Here is a 25,217-nt window from a genome sequence, read left to right on the forward strand (position 1 = left end):
AGAGCTTGGCCATGTTGGCAATCAGTGGGTGGAACTAGATATCTGCCAGGCTGTTGGAGAGAACCCTAAGTCCAATGCACCACACCCAGACACAATAAGAATACTTAATAAGGCAATAATTCTGTTATTCCAGCCATGTCACCCAGGTGCAAAGTCCAAGCCTTGAAATTCTTCTTCTTTTTTTTTTTAAATTGCTTTTATTTTTAAAATACATGACAATAGAATGCATCACAATTCTTGCCTTGGGGCAGTTACCCCTTATCTGTGCCTGTGCTGCAGGCAGGGGGTATTGTTGGCCCATAAGGACACTTGTGTGGCATTACTAAAAGGCACTCTTTGCTCCAGCAAATGCAGATCTATAATCAGGACACTTGGCTTGACCAGCTAAGCTTGTGCAGAGCACAAGTTGCACAACCACATATGGCAGCCATGGGTAGGGCCTTGGAGTTCCCATTTTTGTTTGGGGCCTCTTACAGCAATCTCTGCCTCAGGGTTCATGAGGGAAGTCAGCTTCACACACTTTAGGGAAAAAGTTAGGACCCTTATCATTTAGCCATGGTTGTTCTTTGCTATAACACAAGAGCAAATATATATATGATGCCAGGAGCTATCAAAGGGGATGGATGGATTTGAAACCCTGGGCTGCCTGGTGAACACTGAATTGCCTGTCTGTGGAAACTGACCTATGACCAAATGGAGAAGAGACTGGAGAACTTGACTAGGTACAAAGACAGGGTCAGTCAAGTGTAAAGTACCTGCTTTTTTTCTTTAGCATCTTTTTAGGGAACTTCCTTCCTTCAGTTTTAACTCACCTCACTTCCTAGCACTAGGGGTGGACCTATAACCTTTTGGCTATAGTGATTGATTTAGGGGTAGGCATATTATCCAAGCCAGGCACTCAATCATCTCTGAGACAGTCCCTGGAACTAGCAAAATTAAATAAATAAATATAACTCTCTCCCCTGTTCTTCCATCCCACGTCTCCACACAATCACTGATGGAATCATTAGCTGGGAAGGTAGGTGATAGAAGCTTAGAGTGGCTTGTGGCCATCTTTGCTATTACATAAGGAAGGAGAGTCAATTTGAACATTAAGCCAACACTGAGAAAGCAGAGAAGGGGAAAGAGAGGGTGATATCTGTTGGACTCCTGGATCCTTCTGTACCTGAAATCATTTATTTCTAGGTGTCTCCCTTCTTCTATTTCTTTTCCTTCCTTTCTTCCCTTTTCTCTTTTCTTCCTTCTTTTTCTTGTTTTGGTTGAAACATGTTTGAGTGTATTTTTGTCACTTTCAACCCAAAGAATCTGACCCATAAATAATAAGATGCACTGAACTAATTTATTGCTATAGGGGAGTTGGTAAAAGGGTTGTCTATATTCTCTTAAACTCAGGTCTGACAGGGAGAAAGCCGAGAGAAACTCCCTGGAAAAACTTAGGAAATGATACTTCTAACTCTCTAGGGAACAAAGAAAGAGAATCAAGGATTTGAATAGAGAAGTGTGGCTTTATCCTGTAAGATGCTCTTGAATCAGGCAATTTCCCAGGTAGGTCTTAAAGCCAGATGGGAGACCAGGAAACCAGAAGAATTTCCATTATGAGAGGAGGTGATACTCAAAATAGAGAGATAAGAGGCTGGTCCAGACTCTGGCCTCCTCTAAGTCCCTCAGGGCATGCTATACTTCAGTCCCTCCAAACACTGGTAAGATCATAATTTTTCTACTCGATTACAACCTTAAGCTCAGGCCTGCTGGTATTCTGTTGCTAACCAAGTCCCTCAGGTTTGCTTTGGAGAGATTGCACCCAATTTCCCCAGTGAGGTCTCTCTCTGTTGTATGTATGTATGTGTATATATATAGTGCCTCTGTAAAACCCCTCTTCACATGACTATGGCCATTTGCTTAGGGTAAACTTATAGAAGCAGAATTTACTGGGTCAAAGACTATGAACATTATTAAGGTTTTTGATTCATATTTGAGGAAGAAATATGATCATTTTCTAATTAGCTGGGTGTAGTGGTGCATATCTGTGAATCCAGCTGCTGGGGAGGCTGAGGAAAGAGGATTGTGAGTTCAAGGCCAGCCTCAGCAACCCCATCTCAAAATAAAAATAAAAAATAAAATGAGCTGGGATGTGAGTCAGTCAATTGCAGAGTGCCTCTGGGCTTAATCCCTAGTACCAATAAGTAAATAAACAAATATATAAAAATAAAAAAAGAAATATTATCCATATCTCAAACAGAGATGTGAAAAGTTCCAGCTCTTGTCAACTAGAAGGCTGATTGCCAAATAATGGATATAAGAGCTGACCTGTTTTTCAGAAAAACAGAGCCACATCACAATATCTATAATAAATTAAATTAGGACCATAAAATGTGGTGTGAGTGCAGCAGATCATGTGACATTAAGCAAATTGGATTGCCTGGTTCCCTGGAGACACACAGGACAGAAAGCACTGGAAAGATGATGTAATGGAGTTATCAGGATGCTTCCTTGAGAGTATCCCCAGAGTAAGAAAGTGTGGTGGTAATAGTGGTGGTGGCAATGGTGACAGCAGCAGCTACAGCAGCTATAGTTGCTTTTCTTTCTGAATAAATGGAGTTAGGACGAGGGGAAAGTGAAGAATTTTCATTTCTCTCTCAGGAACTCTTTGTCTAATGAGAGAGATCACTAACTACAAATAAAATTATCCTAAGGGAGAGATTTGGGCCCAGTATAAAAAAGAGCATTTAATAGTTGCAAAGATTAAAGTATTTGAAAGTACTGTAGAGACCATAAAACATTATTGGGGTGGGATAGGACTAGGTACTAGGGAGTCAGACATTATGGACATGGTCCCCATGGCTGGAAGCTCCCTGGACAATCACTCTAGAATGTGGTGAGACCTGTGACAAAGGAGTGTTAATAGACCCAGTAATGGAACTAATAAGAAAGCAGTGTTTAACTTCATCTACTGTTTTAAGAGGATTTAGAAGAGGTAACATGAGCTGATTCATGAAGAATGAATAGAAGTTCACTGTCAGGTGGGAAATTGGGAGAGACACAAGTAGAGTGAAGGGCAAGCATGGATCATATCAATGGTCCCCACAGTTTGGGGTGTAAATAGCATTTCCCTACTAGTCCCCTGAATTTAGTAGGGCCCCACATAGAGTGACATTAGTCTAGTCTGTGGCCCTCTGAGATTCTACCAGGATCCTTGGGGTTACTAATGTAGAGGGGAGGAAGTTAGTCTAGCTTGATTTTGGTTTGGAGGAGGGGGTTGAGGATTGGGGTGGGGGGTGTTATTGTAGCAGAGGGCTGTGGCTAGTGAGGAAGAGCCAGTCTAGGCCAGACTGCCCTTGGGGTAGAAGCTGGCAAAGTTTGAAGCCTGAGAAAGGAAATGGCCTTTTATTTCCCAACTTTGGGTTATGAAATTTTTCAGAGAGAGAAGACTAAAAATGAGGGTATTTTGTCATATCTGCTTTATTTTATTTCTTTTTGTATCTATCTAGGTGTATCTATTTATATATATATTGCTGTATAATTCAGAAGTAAGGTGTAGACACCATGATACTCCACCTCCATACTGCAGCATGTATCTCCTGGAACTAAGAATCATCATATAACCTCAATTGCATTATCATCTACAAATGGTGACAGTCTTTTTAAACTCTTCATTCCATTGCTGGAAGTTCTCTTAGTGGCCTAAAGTCATAGAGATGCAAGTATTTGTTGGAGATAGGAATCCTATCCTATCATACCCTGTGCCAGAATAAGGGAGGGTATCAAAACTGGCTGCAAGTATTTGAAGGGCTCTTGTGTGAAAGACTGAGTTGGAATTCCCTTTGGAGCCAGAGGAGTGCAATTGGAAAAAGAATGAAAGTTTCAAGGAGGCAAAATTGAATCTGGATTGGGGCTGCCAGGCCCAATCAGAGTGAGTTCCCTGTCACTGGAGATAACCAGGGAAAATTGGATGGCCCCTTCTCTGGGATGTTGGGGAGTGCCGCAGTCTGGCTGGGCACAAAATCACGAGCCACCACACAGCTTGTAGATTCAAACAGCAACTCTTTTTTTTTTAATATTTATTTTTTAGTTTTCCGGTGGACACAACATCTTTGTTTGTATGTGGTGCTGAGGATCGAACCCGGGCTGCACGCATGCCAGGCGAGCACGCTACCACTTGAGCCACATCCCCAGCCCAAAACAGCAACTCTTTATTCCCGAACTCACACCAGCCGTCTACAATCGCGTTCTGGGGAAATCCACGTTCTCTGCCCAAATCCACCCCCACTGGGCTTCTGTCTCCCAAAAAATACTGTCTGAATCCCGTGAGAACTCAAGGAGAACTCAGGCAGCAGGATACGCCCTATTCCCAGCAGGAATAACCTTAAACCCGGATTGTCCTAAACCGGGAACGCCCTAAACCCGGATTATCCTAAACCGGGAACACCCTAAACCCAGATCCGCCCTGGTCCTTGAGCAAGGTCACCTACATGCAATGTCACTGCAAAATGTCCTATTTCCACGAGTCCTTCCACTAAGCAACATGGGGTACGCTGGCAAGGAAATTGTCATACCTACTTGGCTAATGGCTCCCAGCAGGGGAGAGAAATTGTGTTGGGTAGAAACTGATTTATAGGACTTTTAAATCCTTTCCAACAATTCTCAGAAGACAGAAATAAGAATTTCTGGAGAGACCTCCAACTGATATGTAAGTTATAATCTCATTATAACTGTTCTACTCCACTCTGCCTACCCCAATAAAGCTGATTGTTCCTACATGAGTTCTGAGATTGGATTTTTCTCTGCAGTTCATTGACTGACCTTCTTATAGCCTGGTTGATTTTGGTAAATCCGGCAAATGCTCTTTCTTATATTTTGTATTGGCTTGCATAAAGACTTAGAAAACTCTGCTTTCTTTAGAAAGGAGGCGGCCTTTTCATTTTGGCAAAAGATTAAAGATAGGAAAAGATAAACAAGTGAAATAAATTCACATTCTCTGTCTGTTCTCTTCTGCTCCAACTCAGAGGTCTGAATGGGTCTCTTTTCCTTTTTATTAACTGCCTCAAGGGATGTATCACTAGACGTAAGAGTAGCTTAGATGGAATTTATATCTATGTCGATAATATGCTTCTTAAGATAAGAAGCAGCACTAGTTATTTTTAGAACTTCATGGGAGTTTGACTAATGAGTGGTATCACTGATGAGATAAAACTCAGGTCTGATAGGGTAAGAGGGGAGAAGCCCTGGGCTTTTGCTTGGTGGTGATGGCAGCAGGTATTGTCAGTTCTAAAGGAGGGCCACCTTTTCACTGTTTGATGGAAGTCAATTTAATTTTACGCAGGAAGTGGCTGAAGGGAATTATCTTTCTAAGAAGCCACACATTTCATTGAACTGTGTGTGGCTCTTCTGTTAACTGGCCAGGGCAAGTCCCTATATGTAGCCATTATTTCAGCTTCCTATTCTATAAAAGCTTTGTGTACATTTTACAGACCCATTGAAGACAAATGGGAAAGTGTTAATTCTTTAAAAAGTTGAGTATATAGGGTTGGGGCTGGGGCTCAGTAGTAGAACGCTTGCCTAGCATGTGTGAGGCCCCGGGTTTGATCCTTAGCACCGTATAAAGAAAAATAAAGGTACTGTGTCCATCTACAACTAAAAAATATTTTTTTTAAAAAAAGTTGAGTATATAGAATTACACAAATGTGAAGTATGAACTTGCTGCCACCTAAAGGATATCCCAGGCCTACTGGCTAAAAGCAAAGTGAGAACTTCCTACTTGGTATAATAAGCTTGCTTGGGAGGTCTTATCCTCAAGTAGATAAGATGTGAAGCGGAACTACTTTAAACAGACCTGATTTCTAACAAGGGTTTGGATAGAAACAGATTAGATAAATGTATTTAATATAATACAAATGTGTTCAAATCTGGTATCAAAGACTTTGGCAAGTGGTCCTTGGTGAACACCTGTTTCAGGTGTTTCAAATTGCTGAATGACTTCCCATCTGGCTTCACGGTCCCACAGTTCCTTTCCTTTAAGGCCTATTCTTGATTTATACACAGTGATTTTTTTTTTACAGAACGCTTTTCTGTGTTGCTCTGCTCTCTCTGGAAGTCTTTTCCCCTACTTTGGCTTCTGTTAAATATCTTAATTGTGACCATAAAGAAAGCAGGGGCTAGGATTTCTCCTTTTTAATTGTATTCTATCTCAGAGTCTCAGCAAGTATAAATGAGTGCAGCATAGCCAAGCTCTATGGATGATGGTGGTGGTGGTGAACGAAGGGGGAGTGATTTTTCACACTTAGGAGCTCAGTTCTCAGTTTTTGTGCTGCTTCATATTCTTCCTTGTGATGTGCAGTGTTCCAGGCTGGCAGCATGCTGTGAACAAAGAAAATTGTATTCTATAGCCTCTTTCAATATGCTGGGACTTGGCAAGGGCTGAAAGCTAATCATGCACCTGCATAACCTTTTCATCATGACAAAGAATCATGTCCCTCTCTTCCACAGGAAATGCTCCCAGATGACAGCACAAACACACCCTAATTAAGTCTTTCCTTGTGTTCCCAGGTCTTTTCCTTCAATCTTTTCTTGGGCTTAGATATGTAATTAAGAGGAAAGTAGAGAAACAAATCAGGTATAAGATTGAGAAGGGGATTGGCTGGGGATGTAGCTCAGTGGTGGAGTACTTGCCTAGTGTGTATAAGGCCCTGGGTTTGATCCCCAGCTGGGAGCAGAAATTTGGGAGCTTGGTAGCTACCTAATTACAAGTAAAGACTACCTATGGTGGCTTTTTTTTTTTTGGTACCAGGAATTTAACTCAGGGTGCTTAATCTCTAAGCCACATCCTCAGCCCTTTTTATATTTTATTTTGAGACAGGGTCTCGCTAAGTTGTTTAGGGCCTTGCCAAGTTGCTGAGGCTGGCTTTAAATTGGTGATCCTCCTTGTTGGGTGTAGAGCAGGCTGAACTGTGTTGTCTGCAGGGCAGGCTGAACATATGTTGGCTGCAAGATAGCCCACACACTCAAATCCCCCTCTATCTAGTCCTTTATCACCTGTTTGTGTCAAGTCCTGCTTAAGGCTGAACACTCAACCCCCCTTGGGCCAACAAGGCAGCTTGCAGACCCAGAGGCCCCATTAGATTTGGGCTATAAAAACTCCCTCCTGCCAGGCCCCCCTTTCTCTCTTGCTCCCTCTCTCTCTTGCTCTTTCTCTCTTGCTCTCTCTCTCTCTTGCTCTTTATCTTTCTTACGCGCGCGCTCTCTCTCTCTTTCTCTTGCTCTCTCCCTGTTCATCTCTTCTCTTTTCTCTCTCTCTCTTTCCTTCTTTCCTTTCTCTTTGTTGCACTGCTGCAATAAAGATCTTTTGGTTGCTCCGAGTGTTGTGGTCACTTTCCTTTCACTCCTGCCTCAGCCTCCCGAGCTGCTGGGATTAGAGGGATGTGCTGCTGTGCCTGATTCTTCAGATGCTGTTGATGAAAAAATCGGTTGCAATTATAGAACATTTTTTCAAATGTTTTGAGTTTCTTGCATTTCTGTCTTTTTGTCTCTGAATAAGGGAATTTCAGTGTCTTTTCAAACAATACAGTCATGCACTGCGTAAAGATTTTTTAGTCAAGAATGGATCACATATACATTGGTAGCCTTATAAGATTATATTTTTCTGTGTGGTCTCTGTCTGTATGTCACTGGCGGTGGTCTGAGGACATCTCAGAGAGGGAGACCTCTGCTCAGGACCACTGGGGTCCTTGACCAATTTTACTAAAGTTTCTAGATGCATCAGATATGGAACCACAGAGATTTATTCAGGAAAGCAAGGAATACACATTTAGGGGAGAATGTGGGCTATTTAAAGAGTGAGATGCATGACTGGGGACAGTGGCACATGCTTGTAATCCCAGCGATTTGGGACTCTGAGGAAGGAAGACTGCAAGTTCAAAGCCAGCCAGCCTTAAGCAATTTAGTGAGGCCCTAAACAACTTAAAAGACCCTGTCCCAAAATAAAAAAATAAAAAAAGCTAGTGGGGAGGGGGCGGTGGCAGATGTGGCTCAGTGGTCAAGTGCTCCTGGGTTCAATTATCAGTACCAGAAAAAAAAAAAGAGTGAGATACAGTTTTGGGTCCTGGGCTCTTCTTTTAAAGGAAATTTGATAAAGGATGAAGGGGTGGGCATGGGAAGGTATGTGGGGATGACATGAATATGGTCAAAGCTAAGATGGTTTATGATGGCCTGGCAATTCTCAGTTGACATCATCTCTTATTATCTGATTAATAGACAACACTGAGAAAGTACCCTGTGTTATAAGTTTCATATTTCCCTTACTCAATCTATTCTAAAAAATACATGTACTAATGAGATAATTAACATTGCATAGGAAAAAATTTCATAAATGGGTGAATTTCAAGCAACTTTAAGATTGTGAGTGAGGGTCTGTAGATTTTTCAGAAATTTGGGAGTATCAAGCCTGGGAGAGAAAAACAGGCTTGGGGAGTGAAGGTATGAGGAAATTTCGCACAAGGCTTTCAGATTAAAGTTAAAGTCTCCTTGTCCTTCTTTTTGTCTTCTTTCCATCTATCTTTTTAATTTCTTCCTTCCTACCTGATCTTATTTTCCTGTCCACTTTCTGCTTCCTTCTAGGCCAAGTGAAGGCCCCAGAAGCTCAGAGTTCAGTAGAGCTGTTTTTTTTTTTTTTTTAATATCTTATTTAGAAAAATAATCCAGTGTGAGATGGTGTCCTTAGCTGAATACTGAATATTTTCTTTCCAGTTCCTGAAGGGGCCCATTTGCTGGACAGACCAAGATTCACACATTTGCACTTTTCTAATCAGAGTAGGGAGCAAAAGAGACCAACAGTCTGGTGGTGCCTGAAAACCCGAGAGTCAGTCTCCTTTGGGAAGGAGAAACCAAATCAGTCCTGGAAAGGGTGGGCCTGTCTCCTGCAATGCCCCAGTTAGCAGCAGCTTCAGGCTGTCGCAGACTGCCTCTATGGCCTACTTCCTTTTGTAATTTGCACAATAGACCAGAAGATGGGGCTCTTGACCCTGGAGTCAAGGGCCAGAGGCTATGTTTTCATATTTGAACTGGAGGAAGGTCAGTTCCAACAGAGCTCATAAAAATCATCTCTATCTCCTCATTTCTCTTACTATACTGTCCACTCCTACTTGGCTGGAACCTATCTTCCAGGGGAATGGGAATGTAGGCATATCTTCCTTTTGGACAGCATCCTAGGCACCTCTTGAATTAGTATGTTGCCTGAGTCAGTCTAACTGGGCCCCTTGTCTCAGGTTTCTGCCTCTAATCCATTGTGCCCTCATGGCAGATTTCAGAGATAGCACTATTTTCATAAAACAGTATAGGACAGTGTAGCATAGGACCAAGAACTCTAGAACTAGGCCCTCAACTCATTTCAATCAGGTGAGGCTTTCCTCATCTCAGAGAAGCTCTCCTTGATCATCTCCCATTCTGGGAGCCCTCTATCACATAACTGTCATTTACTTCTTAGTAGCTATCAAAAATTGTAATAATCTTGTTTGCTTACTTGTTTACTGTCTATCCACCTAACTGGAGTACCCAAGCGGGCAAGAACCCTGTTTGTCTTTTTGCGGTTTCCTCACTACCTAACACAGGGCTGGATACATAAAGTCTCAATAAATGTATTCTGAATTAATAAATGAATGGTCAAATCCTAGCATAATGACTGCCTGAACTTGAGAAAGTTTCTTGACTTCACTAAGCCTTAGTTTTCTTAAAAGTGAAATGGAAAAATAATAAATACAATGACTATTGCAGGAATGTGTTTCCCTAAAACTTTCAGCAGAATTCTACCCCGTGTAAGAAAATAGTCTGAACTGCCAGCTCTCCAAAATTTGACAACAGGCCCCCCCACCCGCTAACTTCATCCTTTTTTTCAAGGTGCTGAGGACTGAACCCAGGGCCATGTGAATGCTAGAAAAGCACTCTGCCACTGAGCCACACCCCAAATCCTAACCATAGCCTTTCTTTACTACAAGTTTGACTTCCTACTGATTTTCTCTTTATATGTTGACTTTAGCTTATTACAATATCATAAGTTCTTTGATGTTAATGATTATTTTTCTTATTCCTTTCTGTATATTCCACAGAGCTTTGAAGAATGCTGGATACATAGAAAGTAGTTAGCAAATATGCTGGGCACAGTGGACACCTGTAATCTCAAAGACTTAGGAGGAAGGGAGATAGCAAGTTACATACAGGGTTTGGCCCAAATCATGACTAACCTGAATGACCCATATACATTACTACTCTTTAAGTTTTTGCCCAAGACTTGAGATACTTGCCCTTCTTATCTTGGCTCAATTAAATCTTACCCATATTTTTAGACTTAGGTCAAACTCATATCCTCTTCTGAAGTACTCCAAGTCAAAGAACATTTCTGAATTTTCATAATCTTCTAAGTTTTTGTAATCTTTGTTCCCCAAGCACACCTTTCCTTTATCCACCATCCTTGAAAGGAAGGGTTCTTGGAAGAGATGGCTTTTTGACTTAACTTTGAAGGACAGTTATTCATATGGTTCTTATTCTATGTTCTATTTTCTTGTCATTATATTAACATGTCTTCTCTTAGATTGTTAAGCTACTTGGAAATATAGTTTAGATTTCTTTGTATCTTTAGTGCTATATCTACATAGTAGATATTCAATATATTTTTTATTAGATTGAATTAAAAGGACATATATTTGCTAACTACTTTTTTCTCTTGGGGGGGTTACTCGGGATTGAACCGGGGGTGGGTTCTTTATCACTGAGCTACATCCCCAGCCTTTTTAAATTTTTATTTTGATACAGGGTCTCTCTAAATTGCAGAAGCTGCCTGGAACTTGTTATCTCCTTTCCTCCTGAGTCTCTGGGATTACAGGTGTCCACTGTGCCCATCATATTTGCTAACCACTTTCTATGTATCCAGCATTCTTCAAGGCTCTGTGGAATATACAGAAAGGAATAAGAAAAATAATCATTAACATCAAAGATCTTATGATATTGTAATAAGCTAAAGTCAACATATAAATAATGTACTTAAATAAACACTGCATAGTAACTGTTATGAGAAACATATGAAGTGAGGATTCTGAAGAGGGGGAGATGACATCTGTTAAGGGTGTCAGGGACAATAGCAATTGTCAGGGACAATTCCACCTCTTGGAAGAGGTGGCCTTTGGGACTGACTTTGAAGGATGGTTAAGACTTTTTTAATATTTATTTTTTAGTTTTAGGCAGATAAAATATCTTTATTTTATTTTTATGTGGTGCTGAGGATCTAACCCAGTGCCTCACACATGCTAGGCAAGCCCTTTACCTCTGAGCCACAACCCCAGCCTGACAGTTAAGATTTTTGATAGGCAAAAATGGGGGATGAAGATGGGATGTGAATTAAGATTCAAGGCATAGGCTTTATGCAGACATGGACAGAGAGTGTGGATATAGACATTAAAACTCAGAAACAGGGCAAGGAGATTATGCAGGGTTGAGAAATCTGTTTTTTTTTTTTTTGGGGGGATGGTAAACCCCAACTTTGTTATCAATTTCAGGGCCAGTGTAAAGGATGGTATGCAAATGCTGAACCTTAACATGTTCCCCAAGAGTAGTTTCTTTGGAGGCTGAGAATTATTTGCAATGATTTTTTTTCCCTAATAATGTGGACTCATCTACAGTCTGATATGATAAGTGTGTATAAGACAAAAGGCCCCTTTCTTCATCTTAGGGATAGAGAATATGTTGGATTTTAGCCAGCCTTTTCTTTTAAACCCAAATCAAACTGAATACATTCCTCATGATTTTCTAATCTCGTCATAGATATTAGTTCTGTTGTTAAATGATAATTTGCCTTAGATCATTTCCTGGAAAAGCTGAAGGGTTTTTTTGTGTGTGTGTGTGTGAAACTGCTTCAACAATCATCCCTTAGCCCAACTCTGCTTTTTGAAGCGGACCTGGGAGGGAGAAGACTTAAGATGTAGAGAGCCTGTGGAGCGGGCCTGTTCACTGCCTACCTACTATTCTTTAACGCTTTTAATTTGTCCATTAGCTCAGGGATTAATGATTTTAGAAGGCTGCCTCCCATCATCCTCAATGACTTCCTCCTGTAATCCCGAGGTTCATTTTCTCAGAATTTAAAAACCAACTTTTAAGGAATATAATCAGAATAGACAAAACCGACACTTTCTCAGTTTTCAAGAGTCAGGTGCAGTTGCAAATAGAAGCAGAGATTTTCAATGTCTAGCAAGCAGCTGGAAGGACCTTCAAACCCAGAGGCCCCTGAAGGGAGGGAGGCGGTTTCCACGGCAACCGGGCCCGGGAGCAGACGGCTCCTCCAGTTCCCTCCTCCTCCTCCTTCTGGTAGCCCAGGGTACCGCCGGACAGCGTCCTCCGGTGCTCTGAGCCCTGATTGGCTGCATTGGTCTCTCGCTGATTGGCTGCGGCGGCTGCCTCGCGGGCCGGTGGCTATGGAGGCGGAGGCGGTTGATGGTTGACCGTTGGCTCCAGGGTAGGGGTCGCCGCTCGTGTGATCAGTTCACACACGACCAGGGGGCGAGGGCTGCTGACGTTCTGCCTGGAACCCACTGGGGGGACCTAGTTCCGCTCCGCCATGCCGGCGGGGAGTAACGAGCCGGACGGCGTCCTGAGCTATCAGGTAGGGCTCCGCCTCCCGCCCCTCCCCGGGGCTGGGGCTCAGCCTCCTCATCCTGTGCCCACCCTCCTTTCTTCTGCCCCCAAGCCCGGGCTCCCTGGGCCACTCCCTAAGGACGAGGGGAGGCCAGCTCGGGACAGCAGGGGGCGCTCCGGGCGATTGGGGATCACGCCGTGGCTGCTTGAGAGGATGACCTTGGGCCGAACCGGGAGCCGGCCCATTTCTGCTGCATCCCTTGCACAGCCGAGGAGCCCTGGCGGCTGGCGGGCGGTGACCTCTGTTCTCGGGTCTTCGGGGTGGGAGACGCCCCCTTCTGACCTCTCATTGTCCTGAGGAACATGGACGAAAGGGTATCTAGGGAGCTTGCTCTGGTCTTTGTATTTTTGTTTCTGGGTGCTTTTGGTTTCTCAGTGGCTCAGAGGAAGAGCATAGAAAAGCTGTGGAGGCTGAGAACTGTCCCTGTTAGTATGGCCGGCTTTGTGATTATCCCACCCCATTGCACAGACATTTGACAAGTTCTAGGCAGGGGAAGAACATGGGCTGAGGAAATGTTGAGGGTTCAGAAACAGGTACTTGTTAAATGGAATGAGGAAATCAGGTTTAAGTAATTGATGACAACTGTGGGATAGCTCATGTAATGAAGCATTAGACTAGGTTTTGTGACCTTGTGTAAGTTACTTGCTTCCTTGAGCCTGTTTGATTTCTTAAAATGGAAATGGTGATACTTGCTTTGCTTACCTCATATGGCTGTTTTGAGGATCAAATGAGATGCATTTGTGAAGAGGTTTTGTGAAGTGTTTATAGTGTGATATCCAGTGAGTGGCAGCTTATTGAGTTCTCACTCCTCCTTTCCTGTGCAGGCAGATGGTGTGGTTACTGTTCTGGAGAGAAGGCTCTAAAGGGTGAGGGAAGTCAAGACAAGTGGAGGTCTGTGAAGACGATAATGACCATCTCAGGAAGGATAACAAGTGTTGGAGACAAGTGCCATCTTGATGTGACTCAGGGATAGTTTCTGAAAGGATGAAAGGAAAACATCTCGAATTTGTAGCAAAATGGATATCAGACACTGATTCCTTCCTTTCCTCCTGGTAATAGTTTGCTACTAGAAGATCCATAATTCGTTCTTTGTTCAGTCAAAAAAGGAACAATATCTAGATTTTGAAAAAAATCTTTCAATATCTAATATTTTAGAGGCCTGTTACATGTATTCAACCTCTGTTTGGGATACAATATTGAGCAAAAATAGGCAATGCTCTTGCTTGTCTGGAGATTACCACCATCTTTTGGGAAGCAGGATGAAGTAACCTTTTCTCTTTCTGTGTGTGTGTGTGTGTGTGTGTGTGTGTGTTTATGGTAATGTGGATTGAACCCTGAACCTTGCACATGCTAGGCAAATGTTCTACCACTGATTTATGTTTCTAGCCCTTTATAATTTTATTTTGAGACAGGGTCTTACCCAGTTGCCCAGACTGGCCTTGAACTTGTAATCCTCCTGCTTTAGCCCCCAACTTGCTAGGATAACAGATGTGCACTATGCCTAGCAGAAATCACCATTTTAAATAAAATAATCACTCAAATGATCATATTATTATAAACTGCGATAAAGGCTTTGGAAAAAAATATAGGAAGTCCCATGAGTGTAAATAATGATTTCATTCTCAATCTGAGACTAGAGAAGTTTTGTTATGGAAGAAAATTTAGATAAAGATCTAAAGGATGGGTGAATATCATCTGAGGAAAGAGGGAGATCAAAGGGACTTGGAGACAAAGATAACAGCATATATCAAAGTCCTGTGGCAGAAGGGGTATATACTAAAAGAAGCCTCGTGGTTAGAACCACAAGCAGCAATGAGGGGAATGGTGTAAGATATATTTGGGGGTTATAACCCCTGTTGAGACTCTTGGTATTTATCTGAGGAACAAGGAGATGCCACTGGCGGAATTTGAGGGGAAGGGGAAGGTTAGGCAGGAGAGAGGCCTCAAGAGAGAAAAAATGAGATCATGATCAGATTTTCCTATTGAAGATTTCTCTGGCTGCAGTGGGTAGAACAGGCTGGAATGAATGTGAGGAGACAGTGTCTTTAACATGCAGAATGTGTGCAGGTTATATTGACAGCATAATAGACCAGGTTTCTGTTAGTGTTCTGAGAAACTGATAATCCTGAGTGTTTCTGGGGTCGGGTAGGTAATAATTATCTCTTTTACAACAGTTTGTGAAACTTTCACAGGTGGTGGAATGAGCAGAGGAAATGGAAAAGAGTGGGAACATTAGGACCCTATAAAGACGAGTTAGGCATTAGGCAAATGGAAACATGAGATACAGTGAGGAAAAGAGAATGAGTGTAGTAAGAGGAAAGGAAGTGGGGTGACTTATGGGGAGAAACAGTCAACCAATTGACAATTACCAATTAAGCCTCCTGTGTGCTAACTAGGTTGTGTGCAGGGGATGGACCTGGCAAAGTGGGTACAAGTTTTATGACTTGTAAACAGAGAGGTTCCAGACATTACTTCTGTGTATCAGAACCTTGTGCTGTTACCTCTGATGTGAACTACTGCCCTAGCCTTCTACCAGTACCCTCTGTTTTCTTTCTTGACCTTCTACAGACCATTCTTCACATGCCAGTTAAGAGGGAACTTTTATTTATTTTTCTTTTTTCAAGATATTGGGGATTGAACCCAGGACCTTGCACATACTAGGTAAATGCTATATTACTGAGCTATATCCCCAGAGGGAGTTTTTAAAAACAAATCACATCCTATCCTATCCTGAAACCCTTCAGTGGCTTCCTAGTGCATTTTAGAATAAAGTCCAAATCCTTTGTCATGGTTTACCAAACTTTATCATGGTCAGGGTCTTACCCACCCCTGCTCTGGCTTTCTTTCTGTTTTTTTTTTTTTTTTTAAATTTTTTTTTTTAATATGGACAGCTCCTTCAAACTTCAGGAGCTTTGTTATTGTCATTCCTTCTGCCTAGGACACTCTTCTACCCAGGCCTCCTCATGACTTAGTTCACATCTCACTTCCTTGGAGTGGCTTTCCCTGACCTTCATCACTAGCCACTCTCCTTTATTTGACACACCTCTCTCTCTGTTTTCTGCTGGGGATTGAACCCAGGGGTGCTTTACCACTGAGCTACATCTCCAGCCCTTTTTATTTTTTATTTTGAGACAGGATCGTACTGAGTTGCTAAGGGCCTTGCTAAATTGTGGAGGTGCCTTCAAACTTTTGATCTTCCTGTCTCAGCCTCCTAAATTTCTGGGATTATAGACATGCACCACTACACCCAGTGCATTTTTTAATTTTCTTACCACATATAACTTATCTGAAATGTTCTTGTTTTGACTTCTTATTTATTATTTTTTCAAATAAAAGCTTCATGAGGGTAAGGACCAGGCAGAAAAATCTTACCAACTAGCACAATGCTTGGAGTAAAATTACTGCTTGGTTGCATGAGTAACTGAGTAATTGTAGTCTCCTGTATCCAAAGCCAAGGTACCTCTCCTTGGGGAGTTTATGGTCTAGACAGGATAGCATAGAGCAATAGATAGCCATTATTGATTACACAAACACTCTCACTTCTTTGCTGCTGTTCCTTTGCTCAGTGTTCAAAGTGGAAAATCTTTCCCTTCCTCTCTACTGAGGAAATTCCATTTGTATTTTAAGGTCTGGTTCCATTTCACTCTATCAGAATTACAGTCTTCTTTACCCACAGAGCTTACCAAGTGCTGTCACCTTCCACAACCACTTGAATACACATGAACATACATGTTCATCTCAGCTGCCCAATTGACACAGCTCCCTTTGCTTTTGCTGTTGAGTTAATTTTTACTGACTATAGCTAGATGTGGTGGCACACACCTGTAATCCCAGCAATTCAAGAAGCTGAGGTAGGAGAATTACAAGTTTAAGGGCAGCATGGGCATCCCTGGTACTGCAAAAATAAAAATTAATAAATTAATTTTATTGAGTGTTTGCCATGTGCCAGGCACCATGCTAGGTGTTTTCCATGCACTATCCCATTTCCTTTTTCCTCCTTTTTTGCCACATTGGTGAACAAAATCCAGGGTCTTGCACATGCTGGGCAAGTATTTGACCATTTACCATTGAGTTACACTTCCAGTCCCACTATTACATTTAATTCTCTCTATAACCTTAAAAAGGAATAAAAAAGGGAAAAAAAAAAAGGAATAAAAATAACCCTTTTTATTCTTTTTTTTTTTTAAACTGGGGATTGAACTCAGGAGAGCTAGTAGAGCTACATCCCCAGCCCTTTTAATGTTTTTTTATTTAGAGACAGGGTTTCCCTAAGTTGCTGAGGCTGGCCTTGAACTTGCCTGTCAGCCCCTTGAATAGCTGGGATTATAATCATGTGCCACTTCACTCGGCTTTACTCCCAATTTTCAAATGAGGAAACTCAAGAGAGGTTAAGTAACTTCTAATAAGTGATGAAGCTGCTTGTGGTTCTGCCAAAACCAGGGCTGCCTCTTTCCAAAGGATGTGTGTTTAATTACTGTGCATTACTGAAGCTTGTGTCTTTGAAATATGGATCAGTACCCGATTCTGAGTGAGTGCTTAAGAAGTATCTGGGGGCTAGGGATATAGCTCAATGGTAGAGTGATTGCCTACTGTGCATTAGGCCCTGGCTTGAATCCCCAGTACTGCCATAAAATAAAATAAAATAAAAAATGTTTGGAAAGATACTGATGGCAAGGTGTACAAAGGCTGTATTAGAGTGGGAGAGGCTGGAATGAGGGAGGCCAGTTAGGGGGCTATTGGTGAAGTTTAGGTTGAGTTAATTAAGGTCTGCATTATTCATTTTGATGAAATATCTGTGTTATTGAAACTTTAAGAGTTGATGAGCTCTTATAAGGAGTAAGTAATAGAGGAAGATGACCAGACAGCTTTAGGGAAAGCCCTTTCTTTAGACTGGAACTGGGAACATCTTGTAGCTTCACATTTCTCCTCCTCATCACTTTCAGAAGTGACCAGATCTGAGGAAGTGCTAAAAGAAGAAGGCTGCAGAATTGAAGGGAGGTTTAGGGAGAACGGAAGTGGAGGAGGGGGAAAGCAAGTGATTTGGGGCAATTATGAAGGCTTTGTGCCAGGGCTGCTCAGAATGGAACATTTTGGAGATATCTTCAGAATACCAAACTCTGGTAAATGGTATTAAGATGCATGACTAATGGAAAGAGAGTCACAACCCAGGTCTTATGGTGGATCTGAAAAAATTCCCAGACAGGAGTTTCTGGTGCTTGTTAGCGCTTAGTAAATATTTGCTGAGTGAATGAATGAATGGCTCTGTAGGAAGCGTATCAACTTTTCTGAGGGTCATGCTCAGTTGATGGTAAGCAGTTAGTAAATATTTGCTCAATGTTATTGAATAAAACTTTACCTAGATAGCAGTTTCTCCTCACACCATATTGCAGTGTGCATTTCATGCCCATCCCCCATTCCCAACACAGATGAATTGGTATGTGGGAACTAGGGAGTCTGGGCATTCTCTTTACCAGCCCTGCAGGGAAGCTTCAAGAGAGATGTTGGTTGTCTGTTCTGCCAAGCAGAGACTTGAGCAGAGAACTGGGGGACAATTCAGAATGTAAGTTTACTTCCTTCAAAATCTATAGATAATCATCTTAGCTTTAAGGTTTGCCTTGGCAGTAGTAATCAAGACAAAGAAAAGCAACTGTGCTTGTTCTAAATCTGCTGCTAGGTTGCAGTAACAAATCTTAGATAATAGAGTGGTTGGTTGTTTCCCATAAGGTAATAATAACAAGTTTACTCTGGTCTTGGTAGTTAGGAAGTCATAATATTTATAGAGTATCATTTTCCTATTGTTGCCATGACAAATTATCACAAATTTAGTGGCTTAAACAATAAAAATTTATCATTTTACAGTTCTATAGTTCAGAAGTCTTGACACAGGTCTTACTGAACTAAAATCAAGGCGTTGGCGGGGCTTCTTTCTGGAGGTGCCAGGAGGAAATCTGTTTCTTTGCCTTTTTCGTTTTCTAGAAACTGTCCACATTCTTTGGCTCAGAGTTACCTTCCTCCATCCCTTTCTCTATCTACAAAGCCAGAAACCTCATCTTTTAGACCCCAATTTTGTTGTCCCATCTTCCTCTCTGGTTCGACTCTTCTGTCTCCTTCTTCTACTTTTAAGAATCCTTATTATTACGTTGAGATTACTTTGTAGTTTACATAATTCATGATCATCTCATTGTAAGATTCCTATCTGCAATCTTAATTCTCCTTCCCCATGGAAGGTAACATATTCATAAATTCCAGGGATTAGGATGTACATATCTTTGGGAGTCATTATTCTCCCTATCATCATGTACTAACCTAGTCATCTATACTAGATAAGAGTGAGTCCAAGTGGGATTCAATAAAAAAAATCACTGAGTGATTTTTTTGGAATTTTAGTTCCTTAACAGGCTGCTGAAGAGTCAAATGGAAAGCTCGTGGGTATTTAGGAGCTCATGGCCCTGAGAAGAGGAGGTCTGAAATAGCTGCACAAGTTCTCACAGAAACTTTTTCCTTGCTATTGGGTGTTTGTAGTTAGTAAGGAAGTAACTGAGGGCATTTGAGTTGGTAATCTGAGTTAGATTCAGAGACAGGGTCTATGAGGGGCCAGAAGTCAGATGCTCTGCTGAATGAAGAAGAAGATGGAAATGAATAAGGAGATGGAAAATAATTGGAGTTCTGGTCAGCAAATGCACAATTGGCATATGAGGTTCTGGAGTACTAAAGATTTAATGAGGTATTAATGTGGATCTTGAACTATTCTCTTTGTGGGCATTAATCCATGATTCAGCATCCTGAACTCTCTAAAATGACTAGGTTCTTTGATTTTGACAATATTAGCACATAATAAGAAAGACAGACTTGAGTCTTCCTAGCCCATTCAGCCCTTATGAGAGCTTATTTAGCCTTGACTTAGAACTGTTTCAAGGATTAAGTGAGGTAATACTTGTAGAGAAAATGCTAGGCATATAGTGAGTGCTCAGTAAACATTTCTTCTTAATTCTAATTGTACCAATTTGGTTTGCTGACTTGTAACCCTGGAAGTAGTGCTGAGGATATAGTTCAGTGGTAGAATGCTTGCCTAGAAACCCTGGAAATCATCTTTATATTTGCTGATTTTAAAATGGTTTAATGTTATCAGAAGTCAATAATTTTTTTTTCCCTTTGTGTGGGTGTGGATGAGGTTTTTGAGGATTGAAAGGTTATGTAATGTCTGAAAACATTGGATCTTTAGGAGAAAAAAACAGTGAAAGGGGTCTTTGAGATAAAAAGTCAGAGACAGGGTTCAATTGGACAGGTCCACCATCACAGGGCCAGAGTGGAGCTACAGGGATAATGTGTCAGGGAGAGGGCTGTAGGTGGGCTCTGCCCATGACTTCTTCCTCTCCTGTAGCTTCTGTGGTTGCTTCCAGGAGTTTGGACCATCATATAAGACTCAGCACTGTCCCTGCCTTTTAATTTGTTCATTACTGGAAGTTAGAATCTGTCTGCTACTCAGCCATTAAGTAGCTGTCTGCTACTCAGCTATAATTCATTCATTTTTCAAGACTTATAAGAATGCTTGTAATTTTAGTGTCTTAATATATATTTAACCCTCTTAGTTCTTTTTATTTTATCTAGTCCTTGAAGTAGGCACCCTCAGGTTTACGTAGCCAATCATGTCAGTGAACTAGGAGGAAGCACAAAAAAGAATACTTAGAAATTGGGCTTTTTCTCTATTTAACTCTCCTTTCTGTTTCCCTCTGTCCTTTGTATCCTTTTTCTCCTAAACATATTTAGTATGATTCTCATGATTTTAATCTTTTCTGAGTAACAAGCCCCTTTGAAAATCTGATGAAAGTTATGGAACCTCTGCCCCACAAAATTCACATTCTCGCATGTCACTACAGATCCTCTGAAGCCCATTCATAGGTACCCTAGAAATTTATGGACTCCAGGTTGAGAAATATACTTTGCCATAAATAGTGATGATGTAAGAGGAAATAGTAGCCAACTGGTGAGAAATCTGCAGCAAGCATAAACCAAAGAGACCCAATGTTCCTTTCTTTTCATTTTTAATGATTTCAAACTTTGGATATGCTTGAAATTTACCAAACATTTCAAGCATATATCAAAGTAGAGAGATTTGCATAATGAATCATCATGTACTCATGATTTGGCTTCAGCAATGAGCACACCATCTTGTTTCATCTATGTCTTCATCTATTCTCCAAATACATCAGATCATTTCATCAGTAAAAGTTTGTAACACAAGATTATTACCATACTTTCAAAAGTAATGATAATTACTTAATATAATCAAATACCATTTAGTTGTTTAAATTTCTATGAGTGCCCTATAATTATTTTTATTTTTAAATATTTGGTTTATTTAACCATGATTCACACATTCACATTCAACCTAAATACTTTGGCTAATGGTCACTGAAAGTGGCTCTCTTTTCTTTGGCAAGACAAAGAAAGTGGATGAACAATTTATTCAGTGAATTTAGGCTGTGGTCAATCAACCTAAATTAAGAAAACTAACAAAAACACGTAGTTTTCCAATTCAAATTTTCAGATGATTGACCTTACTCTTCATATTTTGATTTTATAGTCTTGGAGTTAAGAAATTGATCATTTCTTCCCTTCCTCCCTCCAGATTCCAACTATGTCAGCTGTTTGTGGATATACCAAGTATCTGAATCAATTTATCCCTGCCCTTTGAATATTAAAAACAGTGGGAAACCATAATAATTATTCATTTTATAATATTTTTATTCATATACTTGGTTTATGAGAAAATATATGATATCAAATAAAGAATTCATAAAACTAATAAATACTTGTTGAAGTTTATTGGATATTTATCATGTGCTGGGCATTGTACTGGCTGCTAGGTGAACATAAGATACAGTAACCACCCTCCTGGAATTTAAATAGGTGCATAGGCTACTTACAGTGGTAAGCTTTTATTTTGGCTTTTGGGAGAAAAGAAGGATGAAGAACACATTATGGAAACAAAAACATTATGCTGCAGTCAGGGAATTCATGATCTAAAAGATAAGCTAGGTGAGCAAATAATAAGTCCAAAATAAAGCCAAGTTTATTTCCACTTAAAAATTATTCCTCAGGGGCTAGGGATTTAGCTCAGTGATAGAGCCTTACCTAGCATGTGTAAAACCCTGAGTTCAATCCCTAATACCATAAACAAACAAACAAAAAACAAAATGCAGGGCTTTCTACATGCTCAGAAAAACAGTATGCGAGAGTCTTTACAGCTAAGCTGGAACTAAAACTAATATGCAAAAAATTGTGTTAATTAAATCAAAACACCTATAGTGTTGAAGAAGACATTGAGGTTAAATATTTATCTGTATATTTTGAATATTATTTTTATAAAATTTATAAAATTAATATTTCTAAATAAATTCTTTTGCATATATAAATTTTCTGTTCATCTGAAAATATTTCAGTATATATCTCTTTTTTCCCCCGGTATATATCTCTGAAAGGATAAATGTATAATGACATTTATCCACCATTATAGTATCATACACAGCATTTTCATTCCCTAAAAATCTGTGTTTACCTATTTATCCCTCCCTCCCCTCTAATCTACCTGATGACCATTGATCTTTTTACTGTCTCCATTGTTTTTCCTCTTCCACAATGTTATATAGTTGGAATTATACAGTATATAACCTTTTTTTCAATTGGTTTCTTAGTAATATACATTTAAGGTTCCTCTACGTCTTTTTATGGCTTAATGGTTCATTTTCTTTTAGTACTGATTAATATTCCATTATTTAGATATACCATAGTTTATTTATCTATTCACCTATTGAAGGGACATCTCAGTTACTTCTAAGTTTTCACAATTATGAATAAAAACTGTGTTCAGGTGTTTGTGTAGACATAGGTTTTTGATTATTTTGAGTAAATACCAAGCAGCACAATTGCTAAATCATATAGTAAGAATATCTTTAGTTTTGTAAGAGCATTTTGCTCTTCCATCAGCAATAAATGAGAGTTCTTATTGTTTTACATTCTCTTCAGCATTTGGCATCCTGGATTTTGGCCATCCTAATAAGTGTGTAGATAATTTTTGTGTGTGTGTGGTGCAAGAGATCAAACCCAGGTCTTCTGCATGCTAGGCAAGTGTTCTACCACTGAACCACATCCCCAGCCCTATGTAGATAATTTTTTAGAAAGCTTTTAGTTAGTTGTTTGAATCAGGATCCAAATAAAGCCTACACATAGCAATTGGTTCATTGCTTCTTTTAATTGTTTCTTTTAAAACTGATTCCTTTTAGTAGAGAATGCTATTTTAAGAGACTGCAGTCTAAGCCAGGCATGGTGACTCATACCTATAATGCCTCATAAAACTGAGGCGGGAGGATCTCAAGTTCAAGTCCAGCCTGGACAATTCAGTGAGAACCTATCTCATAATTTAAAAAATTTAAAAAGAACTGGGATATTGCTCAGTGGTAGAGTGCTTCTGGGTTCAATTTGAAGAAATAGATATATAATTTAGGTACTAATGATACTCATTCCTACTGATTGATTGGTTGTGTTCCTATAGTGTTGTTTTCCATGGAACTCTGTTTTATAGTATTTTCAGTAAGTTGGTATTTGAATTTAGAGGATTAATCAGATTCACGGACAATAACTTAAGATTACATCATGGATTTTCTCTCTTGAGACATTAGCAGCCATTGAAAAATCTATGTAGGTCATTAGAGATTGCAAAATGGTGATGTTGTATCAATATATCTATATCTATATCTATCTATATATATATTTTAAATCATTCCTTTTTCACTTATTGACTTTTGCCATCTATGATATGGTATAATTTATGTAGAAAATCCCAGATAAATGATCCTTTTGTGTGCACACATGTGCAGGGGTTAAACCTATGGCTTTGCATGAGCTAGGCAAATGCTCTACTGCTGAGCTATATCCTGAGCCCTTTGTTTAATTTTTAAAGTGACATTATAAACTCATGGATCTTAACATATTTGATATATACAATCTGTGGCTATTGATGTTCAATTTTTAAAAACATATTTTTAGTTGTAGTTGGACACAATACCTTTATTTTACTTATTTATTTTTATGTGGTGCTGAGGATCGAACCCAGCACCGTGGTTGGCTAGCATTCTACTGCTGAGCCAAACCCCCAGCCCCTTGATGTTCAATTTTTCCAGTATTTGACAAGGGTTCTCTTTAGATTGGCTTCACAGCTCTTTTGACATGACCCCAGGTGGTCTTTGAGTGCTTTTTAAAACTATTTATAATGACAAGATGTTTTAGACCATCTAAAGTCATTTCCTGACTCAGAACTGTGACCAGCCATTTATCCAAGGAGCTCTGATTCCTTTTAGTAGAAAACTGTATTTTAAGAGACCACAGTCCAGGTGCTAATGATACTCATTACTAGTTCATCATATGTGCTAGACTTTTTGAAGGGATAGAGCTAAAAAGAAATAAACTTATTAACTTAAAAACATTTAAGAATAACCAGGCATGGTAGCCAATGCCTGTAAGTAATCCCAGTGTCTTAGGAGGCTAAAGCAGGAGGATTGCAAGTTTGAGGCCAGCCTGGGCAACTTAGTGAGACCCTGTCTCAAATAAATGATAAAAATCCCTATACTGAAAAAATTTTTTTAAAAGACTGAAATGTACCTCAGCGGTAGATTGTTTGCCTAGCACATGAAAAGCCTTGGATTGAATCCCCCTTTTGGGGAACATGTACAAAGTAGTAACATTGGAATAGTAATCTGGAAATTTGAACAAGATCTGGAAGAAAGGTGAGGACTAGTGTGCTAAAAATTTTAGAGTAAGGGCATATTAGATAACCAGATCTCATACAGTTTGAGCAAAGGTATGAAGGTGGGAATATGCACAGTGCTCTTGGGATCAGTCAGCCTGGCCAAATCACAGATTTGAGAAGGAAAATAGATTTGTTGCCATATCAGTTAAGAGTTTTTTGGAAGCAATTCAGGATTTAATAAGGTAGGTGCTATTTTATTTTTTTAACAAAGATTTACTGAACACCTACTGTGTGAAAAAGCTGTGTTACATGCTGGAATAAAATGTTGAGGAAGATAGTTCCTCCCTATAGGAGCAAAAAGAAACATTTCATTACTAAAGAGAATTGTGGTATACTATGAGGACATATAGATGGGGGACTTAACTTAGTTTAGAATTGGGGATAAGTTAGGGACATCTTCCAAGGAAGTGCATATATGATGAGATCTAATAGATGATGACTATGTATTAGCTGCCCATGTGGGGTGGGAACAACAGGGAGAGAATGGTAGGAATGGTAATTCCAGGCAGAGAAAATAGCCCTCAGGGAAGAAGGTGGGTGTGATTCCAGCACCCCCCAAAAAAACTCTTTCTATGATCTAAAGGACTAAAGAGTGTAGGGTAGAATGAATGAGAAATGAGAGAAAATTTGAGAAAAATTGCAAATAGGGACTTGATAATAAAAGGGAACTAATTCCCTGAAGGCATATGGTAGACATTAAATACATGTAGAATAGATGAATAAATAAGTTTGAAATTTCTA

At 40.1% G+C, this 25,217-nt stretch overlaps 1 protein-coding gene across 2 annotated transcripts in view; it reads left to right on the top strand.

Annotated features, from left to right (window-relative positions):
• Positions 1–12,438: 12,438 nt before the first annotated feature.
• Slc4a8 (solute carrier family 4 member 8) overlaps positions 12,439–25,217 on the top strand; it is a 72,624-nt gene continuing 59,845 nt past the window's right edge. Inside the window, exon 1 of one of the 2 annotated variants that reach the window (XM_046436174.2) lies at positions 12,439–12,637. In XM_046436174.2, coding sequence (XP_046292130.1) covers positions 12,593–12,637 — 45 coding nt within the window. In that variant the 5' untranslated portion in view covers positions 12,439–12,592. Of the gene's footprint in view, positions 12,638–12,690; positions 12,985–25,217 lie in introns of those variants that run through there. The other variant, XM_058576270.1, reaches the window with a different exon arrangement.

This window comes from Marmota monax, unplaced genomic scaffold (assembly GCF_021218885.2).
Source record: "Marmota monax isolate L192 unplaced genomic scaffold, Marmota_monax_Labrador192_F-V1.1 WCK01_AAM20220418_F8-fsc00012, whole genome shotgun sequence".
In the NCBI taxonomy this organism is placed as follows: domain Eukaryota; kingdom Metazoa; phylum Chordata; class Mammalia; order Rodentia; family Sciuridae; genus Marmota; species Marmota monax.